This window comes from Panthera leo, chromosome B1 (assembly GCF_018350215.1).
Source record: "Panthera leo isolate Ple1 chromosome B1, P.leo_Ple1_pat1.1, whole genome shotgun sequence".
Taxonomy (NCBI): domain Eukaryota; kingdom Metazoa; phylum Chordata; class Mammalia; order Carnivora; family Felidae; genus Panthera; species Panthera leo.
In genome coordinates, this window is record NC_056682.1 from 133,209,029 (window position 1) to 133,221,737 (window position 12,709).

The following is a 12,709-nucleotide window of genomic DNA, read 5'->3' on the forward strand; positions in this document are numbered from 1 at the left end:
ATTTCTTATCAACCTTTGCATTTCTAGCACTTAGCACAAAGAGTGGGCTCTTGACAAATATCTGCCGAACCAATGACTGGATGAGGACAGGACAGCCTCTGAGGAGACTGAGCAAGAAGTATTATGCGTCAGGGGAGTCACAGTCTTCTCTTTGCTCTCATCTTGCCTGCACACCTGCACATGCAAGTTAATGAGCGCCTTGATGTGCATCAAATGCGAAACACAAGGAGAACACTTACACATAAAAAGTAATGGGAAGATGGGCCAGTGGCAGGAGCCTCACGACTGGGTATGTCTGCCCTCGGGGGGTCTGTAGGGACCCGAAGTGTCTCCAAGAGAGCGTGCATTTTGAAAGACTAGAGTGGAATCTCCATGAGGGCAGAGATTCCTGCCTGCTTTGTTTACTGCTATACTCCCTGTACCTAACAACAAGGTTTGGTACAGAGGTGGCTTGCTATATAGTGACTGGACAAACTGAAGTTTTCTCAAATAATGTGTCTGACATCTCAGGGGTGAGGGTCATGAAAATTTTCAGAGATACGAAGTCACTTCTCAATCAGGACTTTTTTTTTTTTTTGAGAGGCCATATGGGAATCTCTTGAGTGCGCTGGAAATGGGGCAACCTTCTAGGTGATACTCTTAAAATAGCAAAACTTACCAGAACTGGGAATTTTTCAAGGAGTATGACCAAATTTTTAAAAATACTAGGCAAGTGCTACAGGGAAGAAAATTCTATCTTTATTTTAAAAACACCTGCACAAAAATATATTGCTTTGCAATATATTATGGCACAGATGAACAATTTCAGTTCACAAGGTGGGGTGGGGTGGGGTGTGTGTGTGTGTGTGTGTGTGTGTGAATTTAGTTAGAACTTTCTTCATTCTTAATATCACTGTCACTGTCATAGATCCTAGAGGAGGTGGAGGGCATACAGTTCTGGATTGTTCTTGTTTACTGAAACACCAAGACAACATGCTATCTAGAGGGAGAAAAGACTGGCTCTGACTGGCTCTGCCTCTGTTTTGTTGTCAGGCAAATCTAAAGACCCTATGTTCTCTGTAATTATCTTTTTATATTACTTAATAAGCCAACACGTTGACTTATAACTATTCCTTAAAAAGGTAGAAATATGATAATAATTTAAGTTTAAGGAGATTAGCACACAGATGTACACAATCTTTGCAAAGCCAAAGTCATACAGATGGTTGCAAAAGCAAGAAGTAATTAAAGAAATAACTCAATTTTGAAAATTATTTAAATTAGACTCTTCATTACCTTGCAACGCATGGAGATGGTGCCTGGGCAACTTTGAAAAAACTGCTGAAGTGTTCATTAAGAGCACGAGAATACTTTATTGCTATATCTTTTTTACAACGAAACATCGCCATGTTCAAAATGGATTGGCAACGCATGCTGTGGACATACACAGAAGTTTAAGTGAAGCATTACTACTTTACAGACACGAGTATCACCACTACAGAAAGCCATCTAACTAATCTCTTATAGCCTAAAGAACACACTGGGTTTTCCTCCTCTACACTAGGAAGAGTATCTTAACAATCTTACTACACTATTCACACTATCAGCAAAAGTAAATATTGGTGGAAAAACACAAATATACAAGAACATAATTGAAGTTACAAGACCAAACCACCTACTGAGTCATCAGTAACATGGCACTAGATGCCTTTCATAAAAAGTAACTATCACTAGGTTTAACCCCTTGACCACACCTCCTACTACTTTCTGGTTTTGTTCCACCTTTCATTATCATTTCCATGTTAAGAAAGCAAATTTTAAAATCTTTTTTGTAACAGCAAAAGAGGCAAAAGCAAATGCTATTTAGACAAAAAAAAGTACACACCATAAAACAGCAAGTATTTTCTCTTGTGGAGCTGAGGCATCTGAGAAGGATTTTAATGACATTATAAATCTATAGGAAAACATAAAAACACATCAGGTTAAACAAAAGCAGTTAGAAAATCCCAGGCACAAAGACATTTTACTATGTCTGTCTTCGCTTTCTGCTGATTTTCCTGAAGATGTGAAGACATGAAAACCGCGCAGAAAAAACCCCAAGGCTTTGGAGCAGTAATTCAAGCCATTCAGAAAAGCAGGCGAGGGCACGTCTCTTCTCTGGCCTGTCTACCTGCTGGAAACCACGTAGACTTGTGACTTGCGTCCTCACTGAGTCCCCTGCCGAAATGCAGTCGATAAGGAAGGGAGCTTACAGTGAGCTGATAAGAAAGCCAAACTGGAAAAACCAGCCTCTCCCTGAAAGGACTGGCATTTCACAGTGAACCTGGCAAAATGAGAGCACCAGACTCAGTCACTCTGCTCTAGCGCATCATCTAGAAGTGCTACACCCTTAGTTTGGGCTCCAAGAAGAGGTCCTGGATCAGTTACTTTTTTAAGGCTCCCCTTTATTAAGTTGTCTTCATACTAAGTTCAAATGGATTAAAGCAATAAAGGAGAGGAAAGAGAAGTACTTAGGGAGATGGCAGAATGACTGGGCACTTACTTAATGAGGTCTACGGTTTCTGAGTACACCGAGTAAGCCGACTGGGACGCCGGGCTCTCCGACTCCATGGCGATCCCACACTCGATAAAGGACAAGGCGGCCTCCAAGTACTTAAAAGCCTTCCCAACCTTGTCTGTCTGCAGGAGGAGAACATGGTCGTTGTTAGACTTTTGTTTAGTTTCTCAAACACATTCTTTAACCTTCATTTCCCTCCAACTGTCTTAGTTTACTTACGGCCAGGGAAAAGCGTGAACTCAAAATGATAACCAAAAAGCCTGCTGGCTCTGACCCGCTGAAAACTTTCTTTTAGCAAAAATTTGGTAGGAAGAAGAAAATAATGTTGTTAAGACTGTTCTCTCAAAATCTTAAACTACATATTCAAACCAAGGCAATAAGTCCCCTTGCTGTTAGTGTGCAATTACTCATTACATAATTTTCTTGGGAAATAGATTTTTCTACACATCTAGACTGATGCAGACATAAATATCTTTGTTATGTGTTGAAGTTTATCTTATAAGCAGTAGAAAACATTACGGTTTATGAGCATCTTAGATATTATGTCTAATAATAATCGTTTTATGTATTTTACAGCCAAACAGATTATCCCATCTTCTCTGGAAGTCAGGGTTCAGTGCACAAGGCTATCCCCTAGGCTAGCAGGGATAAACTTGCAGAGTCCCTTAAAGGGCAAGCAGAAATCTATGAATGAAATCAGATACCGGTGGTCACCCAAACCTGAAGGCATACTGTGTCACTTAATGCCCCCTCACTGGAGCGAAGCCAGCTCCTCTGAGGCTGTGATAAGCACAGCCTTTTCTCTACACTTGGCATCTGCACCACATGTCATAAGAGCAACTGATTAACATGACATTTCCAAGTTTGTAGCTGCTGCCAAGGCTTTCGATCTGATACGTTCAAAAAGAAGTAATAACAGCGAAGATGCAAGTGGAGTGGAAGGAGATGGTGACATATCAGCAAAGAAAGATAGTGTGGGGCTACTAAGTTTTTAAAATAACTTGGTTCTGGGGCGCCTCTGTGGCTCAGTCGGTTGAGTGTCTGACTTTAGCTCAGGTCATGATATCACAGTTCATGGGTTTGAGGCCCACATCGGGCTCTGTGCTGACAGCCTGGAGCCTGCTTCAAATTCTGTGTCTCCCTGTCTGTCTCTGTTCCTCCCCGGCTTGTGCTGTCTCTCTCTCTCTCTCTCAAAAGTAAATAAACGTTAAAGAAGTTTGTTTTTTGTTTTTTTTTTTTTTTTTTATAACTTGGTTCTAAAATACTTTTTCTAGAGCAGGTAGGCTCAGAGAATTAGCGACAGAAAGAATAAAGATCAAAGTGGCAAGCTCCAGTGAATCAGCAGTAGAGGCTTAATGGTTTGCTTCATTGGTAAGAATTTAACTCCTGAAATTTATTTATTCAATGCCAACTCCTTCACGGAATTTCCAAGATTTATACTGGCCTTAGCCTATACACAAAAGAAACTATAGCAAAACAAGATGCGTCTTAGAGGTAACTATTTTCTAAGGCCATTAACGCAACTATTCCTGTGCCGGCTCCTGTGGAGCTCCGGAGACAGTGTTCCAGCAGTAGTATTCACACTTCCCTACTCAACAGTGACTCCAATGTGGAGATAAAATACACCCCTCTATATTCAGTTGTGAGCTTAACTCCTTGGAATCCAAAATGGACCTAGTTGAGACCTTGTGCCATTAAAATATTACAAAAAAAAAAATTACAAAGAGGCTGGTCATTCAGGTTTTTGTCCAAACTGGCATATTTTCACAGCAAAATGAGCTGTTATTTATTAAAATGAGATTCAACAGGTATAAATCAGGACTATCCTGGGCAACCGGGGATATAAGGACAGCTTAGGTAGGGAGAAAGAAGATGTGCAACTGTATAAATAAAAAGCAAAAGAAAAACAAAGTTCCCTGTACTACTGTTTGAATAATGAAGGGATCTAGTAATGAAGGGACGCTGAAAGCATCCACTGCCAAGACAAATTTTAGATAACCGGCTGACAAAGTGCTGAATATTTGCTCTTTTACAAAACGCAAAAGGTTCTGACAGTTCTGGCACCAACTTTGGAGAGCTAGAAGGCAGACACTGGAAGAACACTGTCATTTGGTACAGAGTCGGACATCTTAATCTGACTCAGGCCATCCTAGTGACAGGGCAGCTTTGGAGATAGGTCTACAGAGGCTTGTCTCTGATCCCCTTACAGCACCCAGCATAGTAAGGACTTGATAAACATACTGCCCTGGTGAACGGGGCTGATAAAAGGGTCTCAGTCCAGCCCTCCCTAGGCAGTCAGTCTAAGCAGAGATGTCTAGGTTGGGGTTGAAGAGCACCAGGCCAGGATCTCAGTGGCCACCACGGCCTGGTCCGACTGCGATCCCCAAGGGCTTCTGGAATGTGTGGGTCGGTTTGTATGTGGGAGAACAGAGGCAACCCATGTTCTTCCCATGTGGTACAAGGTTCAATATATGGTATTGGCAGGGGTTTAGGTCTGGGGAATACGTTAAACAAAAGGCCCAGAGTCTCAGATGTTTCAACATAACAAAGGGCAAACATTATCTAATTATACTACAGCAGAAATGTAAAAGCACATTTAATTGCACATGCACAAAGCATCACTTTCCAGAAGTCCCAACAGCCACTGGGTAAAGAGAGCTCTTCTTTTAATTTGTTTAATGTTTTTTTATTTTGAGACAGAAAGACACAGAGCATGAGTAGGGCAGGGGCAGACAGAGAGGGAGACACAGAATCTGAAGCAGGCTCCAGGCTCTGAGCTGTCAGCACAGAGCCTGACACAGGACTCGAACTCATGAACCATGAGATCATGACCCGAACCGAAGTCATACACTTAACCAACTGAGCCACCCAGGCGCCCCAAGACAGCTCGTTTTTAAAAAGCATATTTACCAACAGTATAATCATTACCTTCATCTTAAAATTTTACCTAACAGCCTTTGGTCTGCATTCCCACGGGTTACTATCTCAAAGGTTTTAATTTTGGAGGCAAACAGACTATCTCACCTTTTGAAATGTTTCAGGCTGAACATAAATTCATAGACTTTCAATAGCAGAACTTGTCTTTCACATCCAAAGAATTCATTCAGTGGCACAAGGAAGCACTCATGAATTAAATCAAACACTACCAGGTGGATTTAACTTCCATTCGTTTAGATATAAAACTTGTCACTAGGTACACTGTATATTTGCCCATGCTCAGACCGAGTCAGAGAAAATAATTTCACTAAGAATCCCTTACCCCTTGTTCCTTAAGACCCTGTTGATCCCACTTACACTGTGGCCAATGTTCGCCCTGCCCCCACCATCCCCGTCCCACCCCCGCTGTTCAGTGAGATGGCAAACTACAGATAACTTATCAGAACACATTCTACCAAAGGGAAGAAGAGCCAAACTGACCATTAACTCTGCTCTTTGCTTCAACTTTTTGGCCTCCTTCATGTGAAAATCTGCTTGTTGTCTGAAAGAGAAGCAAAGATCAGGGGTGGGTCACAGGAACCTAGAAATTACTACTGGGGGCAAGAAGACTTAAGACTAAGAGGGTAGAAAGCAATGGGAGGAGACAGAGGGCAGAGGAGGGAGTCAGCAGAGAAGGGGCAGAGGGAAAGTAAAAAAAAAAAGCAGGAGCGGTGAGCATCCAGGGTCTTACCTGTCAAGCTTCACTGGAGGCTTCCCTGGTTTAGAATTACCATTTGGCAAAGAAGGCACTAGAAAAGGATTTGCAGTATCTCCAGAAGATCCCTTTAAAAAAAATCATCATACAGATCACACTCCAACAGTTAAAACCATTGACCTAAAGGTACCACCCCTCTAAATTAGACCAAAATAGTAGTTCAAAAAAGATGAAATCAAGCACTGCACAGTTTAGCTTGGTTTAGCATTTTCCCGGCTAGATTCGACTGACACTGTAGGTTCTGATTATATTGAGAACTAAAAAGACAAGAATGTCCAGAAGAGATATTCAACAAAGCTAAACATAACATTTTCTCTTAGTCAATACACACACACACACACACACACACACACACACACACACAGGTTAGTGGGAAGAGAAGAACTGTATTTGACTTGTATTTGAAAAGTGGCTAATTTTGTCCCATTATAACCAATAGTGAAAGTATTTGACATCAAACTTCCAAACCGAGAACTAACCAGAGTAACCAATTTTTATTGCAAATCACCTGAGAGAAAATTAACACAAAAACTGATTCTGATTTTTCAACCTCTGAGTCACTTTAAGATGAATAGACTGACATCTAAACTTACATGGAATATTAACCATCTTTTTACTCTCCCTCTAAAAAGTAGAACTTTAAACACAAATAACTCACTGCAATACCACCACTGGGAACTTCTCTTACTGGGAATTTAAAGATGTATCGATGGACTCCGTTCCCTATGTCCCAGCAACCCTTGCTTACTTTGTGCTCTGTACAGCTTCCAGATCCCTTCCCCTCCACTCTTCTGTGCTTCGGAGCAGAGGAGTCTTTGTGGCTGCCCTTGCTACTACTGGCACTTTGGGGAGGGTCCTGGTCCGCTTCCCGCTTTGGCCTCTTTTGTGCAGGCTTGGCTGGCTTCTGGGAGGATGAGGACGAGGACGAGGAGGACACAAGTTGGGGGGAAAGCATTTCCTTCTTTGAGGGCTCAGAGGAGGGCCTGGGTGTTCTGGAAAGAAACATCACTCAAAATTGAGTTAAGGAAGAACACAAACCACATAACTTAGTTTTAGTTGTAAGATAAATGGCTGCTGACACCAAAAATTAAGAAATCAGACCATGAAATCCATTCTTGTAGAAAGGCCAAATTTCAGAGACTTTTGGTACCTTTGAAAGATCTAGTTCTATCTATGAACAATGGATTAAGTGGTGGAATTTGTCACTAAGCTTGCAGAGTCTGCCAGAGATCCTAACCTCCCCTAACCCAGTTAGTCTTATTAGCTACTCCCCAACCTGTATTTTTCTCTGACAAGTGGGCAAGCCCAGCTGCCACCTTCACCCTCCCTCCCTGACTCCCTCTCAAATCTCTGCTGGCTCCCAGCCAGTGACACTATGCACTTTCTTTTGCCTGTTGGGAGTCCTGTTGGGAAGCGATTTCTTCACTTAACCAGAGAGTGAATAACAATTACTTTCTATATTCATACCTTCTTGGAACTACTCCCCTTCCCTTTGGCCCTCTCTCTCCAAAGCAAGAGACATAGTGAGCAGGCATGTACATTCCTAGTAATTGCTTCAAGAAAGAGCGCTGAACCGAGGCTCTCAGAGTTCAAGTGCTGGTTCCATCTCTCAAGAATTCTGTGACTACGGACAAGTCACCTTCTCTCTCTGTGCCTTGGTTTCCAATTCTGAAGAGTAGGGTAATAGCAGCACCTTTCTAGTTTTTATTTAAAATGCTTTTAGAAAGAAGTTGTTTCCAGAAGTTCTGGAGATTTTCCACTGTTAAAATGCCTTTGATAAACCCAAGTTTGCTGCTCAGTGAATTGCTAATTCCTAAAAGGTCCTTTTCCATGGACAAAAGCAACATCAAACCAACCTATCTGCACATCTGAGCTGGACGTGTGTGTTAATCCACTCCTACGGCAAGAGAGAAATGTTTTTGCCCAGTCAAGACCCAGGAAGACTTGATCACCTTTCAAGGCTGTTGTTAATCTCTATACTCACTTTATTTTAGAAGAATCTTTGTGGGAAGATGAACATGATGGCTGTGCCTTGGTTTCTTTCTCCAGTCTGGCTTTCTTGCTATCATGGTCTTTCTCTGTGTCACCCTATGAGTGCAGCATAACAAAGTACACAGTTATAAACACAGTCATGCAGACAAAACAGAAAAGACTACACGGCAAAGTAACGACAGTAATTAGACTTTCGGCGACATCTATACCACACAGCAGACTTACAGGTACCTACACCATGTGTGTGTCGGGCGGGGGGTGGGGGGGGTGGAGGGAAACAGACAATCTAGATTTGATGAGGTTTGTACTGAGACAGATTTCTGCCTGAGGAAGGAGTATTCTTCCCACCTAGGAAAGGGAGGATGTCTAAGTAATAGCTGACAAGAGTGATGGTCTTCAACAAATTACTGAAGTTTTTTAAACATAAAAGAATCAATAAAACACGCATATTCGCAGCAATAAAAGATGATTTTATGAATGAGGGTATCTCCCTTTCTTTCACAAGAACCATCCACTTGACGCCTATTAATTTTTTTCTCTTATTACTTTTAATTTTTTAATGTTTATTTTTGAGAGAGAGAGAGAGAGAGAGAGAGAGAGAGAGAGAGAGAGAGAGAGAGAGAGAACGCACACGCGAGCAGGGGAGGGGCAGAGAGAGGGTCCAAAGCTGGCTCTGCGCTGACAGCAGTGAGCCCAATGAGGGGCTCGAACTCACGAACCATGAGATCATGACCTGAGCTAAAGTTGGATGCTCAACCGACTGAGCCACCCAGACATCTCCCTTTTTTAAAGACTGTTTTTATATTTCTCTTTTTTAATGTTTTTATTTATTTTTGAGACAGAGAGAGAGCATGAGCAGGGCAGAGAGAGAGGGAGACACAGAATCTGAAGCAGGCTCCAGGCTCTGAGCTGTCAGCACAGAGCCCGACACGGGGCTCGAACTCACGGACTGTGACATCATGACCTGAGCCGAAGTCAGACGCTCAACCGACTAAGCCACCCAGGCGCCCCTATATTTCTCTACATAGATATGGGGACACATGTTTTTATTTTTCAAAAAATTTGAAAAAACTGAAGGATAAGTATAATTTGAGAGAAGAGTGATGAGCAAAACAGATATTTAATTCTACAGAGACGCACGTAATCGCAAAAACACATTTATACCAACTAAAGTACAAGATAAACTATATGTAATCGCTAAGAGAGCAAAGAATTCTTTATGGCAAAGTCTTTCTTCATTTATCAACATGCAGACCAAGTTCACAGCAAGTCTAACACAGACCGAGTGACTTCGCAATGGCTTCCTTCCCACTGGTCTGGACTCACATGACCACTCTGTGGGAAGAACAGTAAGCAGCAGTGAAGTGACAGGTGGGAGGTCCTTCTTAATTCTGATACACATTTAGAACCAAACTCCTCCCACTGTCAGTTCACCAAGAGAAATGTGGGACACGGCCAGTGAAACTAGGACAATCCCGAAAAAACCTAAGATCCTCTCTCAAAGCCTTAAAGGAAAAAAACATTCTTCATATTAACTGATTGTGGGAGGCCCTGGTTTTCACCACAGTCTCTCCTTCATTCCCTGAATTTCTCCAAGAAAAATGAATAAATTAAGAGGTGTAGGCTCAAGCTCTGCCCCGACCCTAACAGCCTGACCCTGATCAAAAGATGGGGAAAGAGGAAAAACATACCCTTCCTCCTCCAGACATTCTGCAAACAAATGTGCCTAAGTGTATACATGCATTCAGCCCTTCCTATCTCCTTTGGAAAAACAGTTTTATTTCCTGTTCCAAAATTGACCAAAGGGGCTTAGAAAAGGTAACAGGTTTTTAATCTCTTGGTGTATGTACAAGTGAGATTATTAAAAAGGGTAAATATGGATATAGAAGAGAACTTAAATCCAAGGGAAAGCCTTTACCTTCCTGGAGGCTGATTCTGTGGGACCTGCACACTCTGGACAGCCCCCAGACAGCATCTAGAAAGAACCTGGACATGGGTAGTCCAAAGTGATTAACTTCAAAGACAGTGCAAAAATGAGAAATGTAATTATTTTTATATTGACTAAACAATGAAGTAGTGATGTTTTGGACATACTGGATTAAATAAAAATTTTTAAATTATTTTCACTGTGGGGGCACCTGGGTGGCTCTGTCAGTTAAGCATCTGAATCTTGGTTTCGGCTCAGGTCTTGATCTCACAGTTTGTGAGATTGAGCCCCATGTCAGGCCCTGTGCTAAAAACAAGGAGCTTGCGTGGGGTTCTCTTTCTCTCTGATCCCCTACCCCTGCATGATACCTTTCTCAAAAACAGATATACAGGTTGTTTTTTTTTTTTTTTTTTTTAACTATTTTCACTGTTTTTTTTTTTTTTTTTGGTGCTACATATATTATGTACATATATATATGTGTATGTGTGTGTGCATATATATATATATATATATATATATTTTTTTTTTATTAGAGAGAAAGAGAGCAGGGAAGAGGAGCAGAAAGAGAGAGAGAGAGAGAGAGAGAGATGGAGAGAACCTTAAGCACACTCCATATTCAGCATGGAGCCTGATGTGGGGCTTGATCCCATGACCCTGGGATCATGACCTGAGCTAAAAATCGAGAGTTGGACACTCAAAGGACTGAGTCACCTGGGTGAGGCTTTTTATATTTTTAATGTGGCTACTAGAACATTTTAAATTACATATGTGGTTTACATTGTATTTCTAGTGGACAGTGCTGTGCTACAGTTCTCAAGAGCCAATCTGCAAACTGGGCTCTGAACTTCCAATTAGCTAATGCAAAGAAGGAATAATAAAATGTACAGGCTAAATAAGATAAAAAAACAAACCAGCTGCTCAAAAATATAACTATTTATTACAGAATATTGGAGAAAAAGTATCTCGGGGGACCTAGTAAGGAGATAACGTGATGTAAATGAATAGCTACATCTAAAAGGCACAGCCGTTTCTCCTGTGACATTAAACACAGGCCAGCAGCAGAATTCAGGAGCACAATTCAGAAGAAATGAAAGGCACTGGCACATGCCAGGAGAAGCCTCCTGGGATTCTGCCCAGCACATGGATCCCCATTCAACAATTCATAATGGTAACACTTGAGAGATAGTCCATGTTGGCAGAGAAAAGAGAGCAAATTGGGAATGACTGGGTTAAAATAGAACCCTACTATCCTCCTTGTCAGTTAAGAACCTACTTATGCCTGGGGCATGGGGGTGGCTCAGTCAGTTAAGTGGCCGGCTCTTGATTTCAGCTCGGGTCATGATCTCACAGTTTGTGAGCTCAAGCCCCGCACTGGGCTCTGTGCTGACAGTGTAGAGCCTGCTTGGGGTTCTCTCTCTCTCCCTCTCAATCTCTCTCTCTCTCTCTGCCCCTACCCTGCTTGTGCTTTAGCTCTCTTCCAAAAATAAATAAATAGTAAAAAAACAAATGAACCTACTTGTGCCCAAGAGTCTCTGCCACCAGTGGACCCAATGAATTCTCCTGAGTTTTAGATTAAAGGCTAGAAAGTTGGCAAGCAAACAGTGCAAGAAGATGGGAGATTTATCTTTGGAAAGTCACAGAATTTGCTAAAATATACAGATATTAACTTGCACGTGGAGTGGTTAGTAATACATACTTTTTCCAGTGGAAGGTGTTTCCAGGCAATTAATGACATTTAGGGTAAATTCCCAAGGCAAAATTAGGCATAAACTGTCCACAAGGTTACTTCCTTAAAAACAAAACAAACAAACAAACAAAACCACCAAACCCCAGAGGTGGAATGTGAGTTAATTTTTGTTTATAGATCTTCATCCTGCTTAGGACTATAAAACCAAAGTGGCAGACCTTATACACCACACATGAAAATAAGATTCATAATGAGTCAATCCTCACAGACCGGACATAACCCTGGCTTGCGCCAATCAGCGACTCAAGAGAACAGCCAAAAAACCCCAAGAAGTTACCACACAATAACTTCAACACAAGCATTTAACAACTGTGTTGGCACTTACTGGAATAATATACTGATTATATTGATGTGTAGAACTTACAAGCTGATAATATTCTTTAAGCTGGTAGAAAGTAAGCCATTAAACCAAATAAAGCAACATTCCCCTTCTGGTGATTTTCCTTGCCTGAGTTCAAACCTGTGGGCTTGAGGTTAGTATTTCTGTACACTATGCACTTGGAACCCTGTCATCCTCTGTCTGGAACAGTCACAGAGGCTTCCCCAGAGTAAGTATTTGTCCGGTGGCACAGAAAGCAAGTTTAGCAGCTGACGGCACAGCTGAAGCCCCTGGAAACAGGACTGCAAGACAAGTCTCAGGGGGTGGATTTAGGAAAGGGCCATTAAACAGGGAGCCAAGCAATACTGAGTGGCAGGAAATGCACACTTGAATTCCAAGACTGAAAAGGAGGCAAGGAGTTCTTAAGATTTTCCTGGGACATGAAGCCATTTGAAAATGAGACAAGGGGCACCTGGGTGGCTCAGTCGGTTGAGCGT

The 12,709-nt window shown here is 41.8% G+C and overlaps 1 protein-coding gene across 16 annotated transcripts in view; it reads right to left on the bottom strand.

The window, feature by feature from the left end:
- The window catches only part of AFF1 (AF4/FMR2 family member 1), a 263,840-nt gene that overhangs the window by 18,788 nt on the left and 232,343 nt on the right, over window positions 1-12,709 (bottom strand). For all 16 annotated transcript variants that reach the window (XR_006201829.1, XR_006201830.1, XR_006201832.1 and 13 more), the window contains 7 exons: window positions 8,212-8,315; window positions 6,976-7,219; window positions 6,204-6,295; window positions 5,954-6,014; window positions 2,522-2,658; window positions 1,865-1,933; window positions 1,276-1,413 (listed from right to left, as the gene is read on the bottom strand). Coding sequence is in view for 12 of the 16 variants with exons in the window: in XM_042935959.1 (XP_042791893.1) it covers window positions 1,276-1,413; window positions 1,865-1,933; window positions 2,522-2,658; window positions 5,954-6,014; window positions 6,204-6,295; window positions 6,976-7,219; window positions 8,212-8,315 (845 nt within the window). In the remaining 4 variants the exon portion in view is untranslated. The remainder of the gene's footprint in view (window positions 1-1,275; window positions 1,414-1,864; window positions 1,934-2,521; window positions 2,659-5,953; window positions 6,015-6,203; window positions 6,296-6,975; window positions 7,220-8,211; window positions 8,316-12,709) is intronic.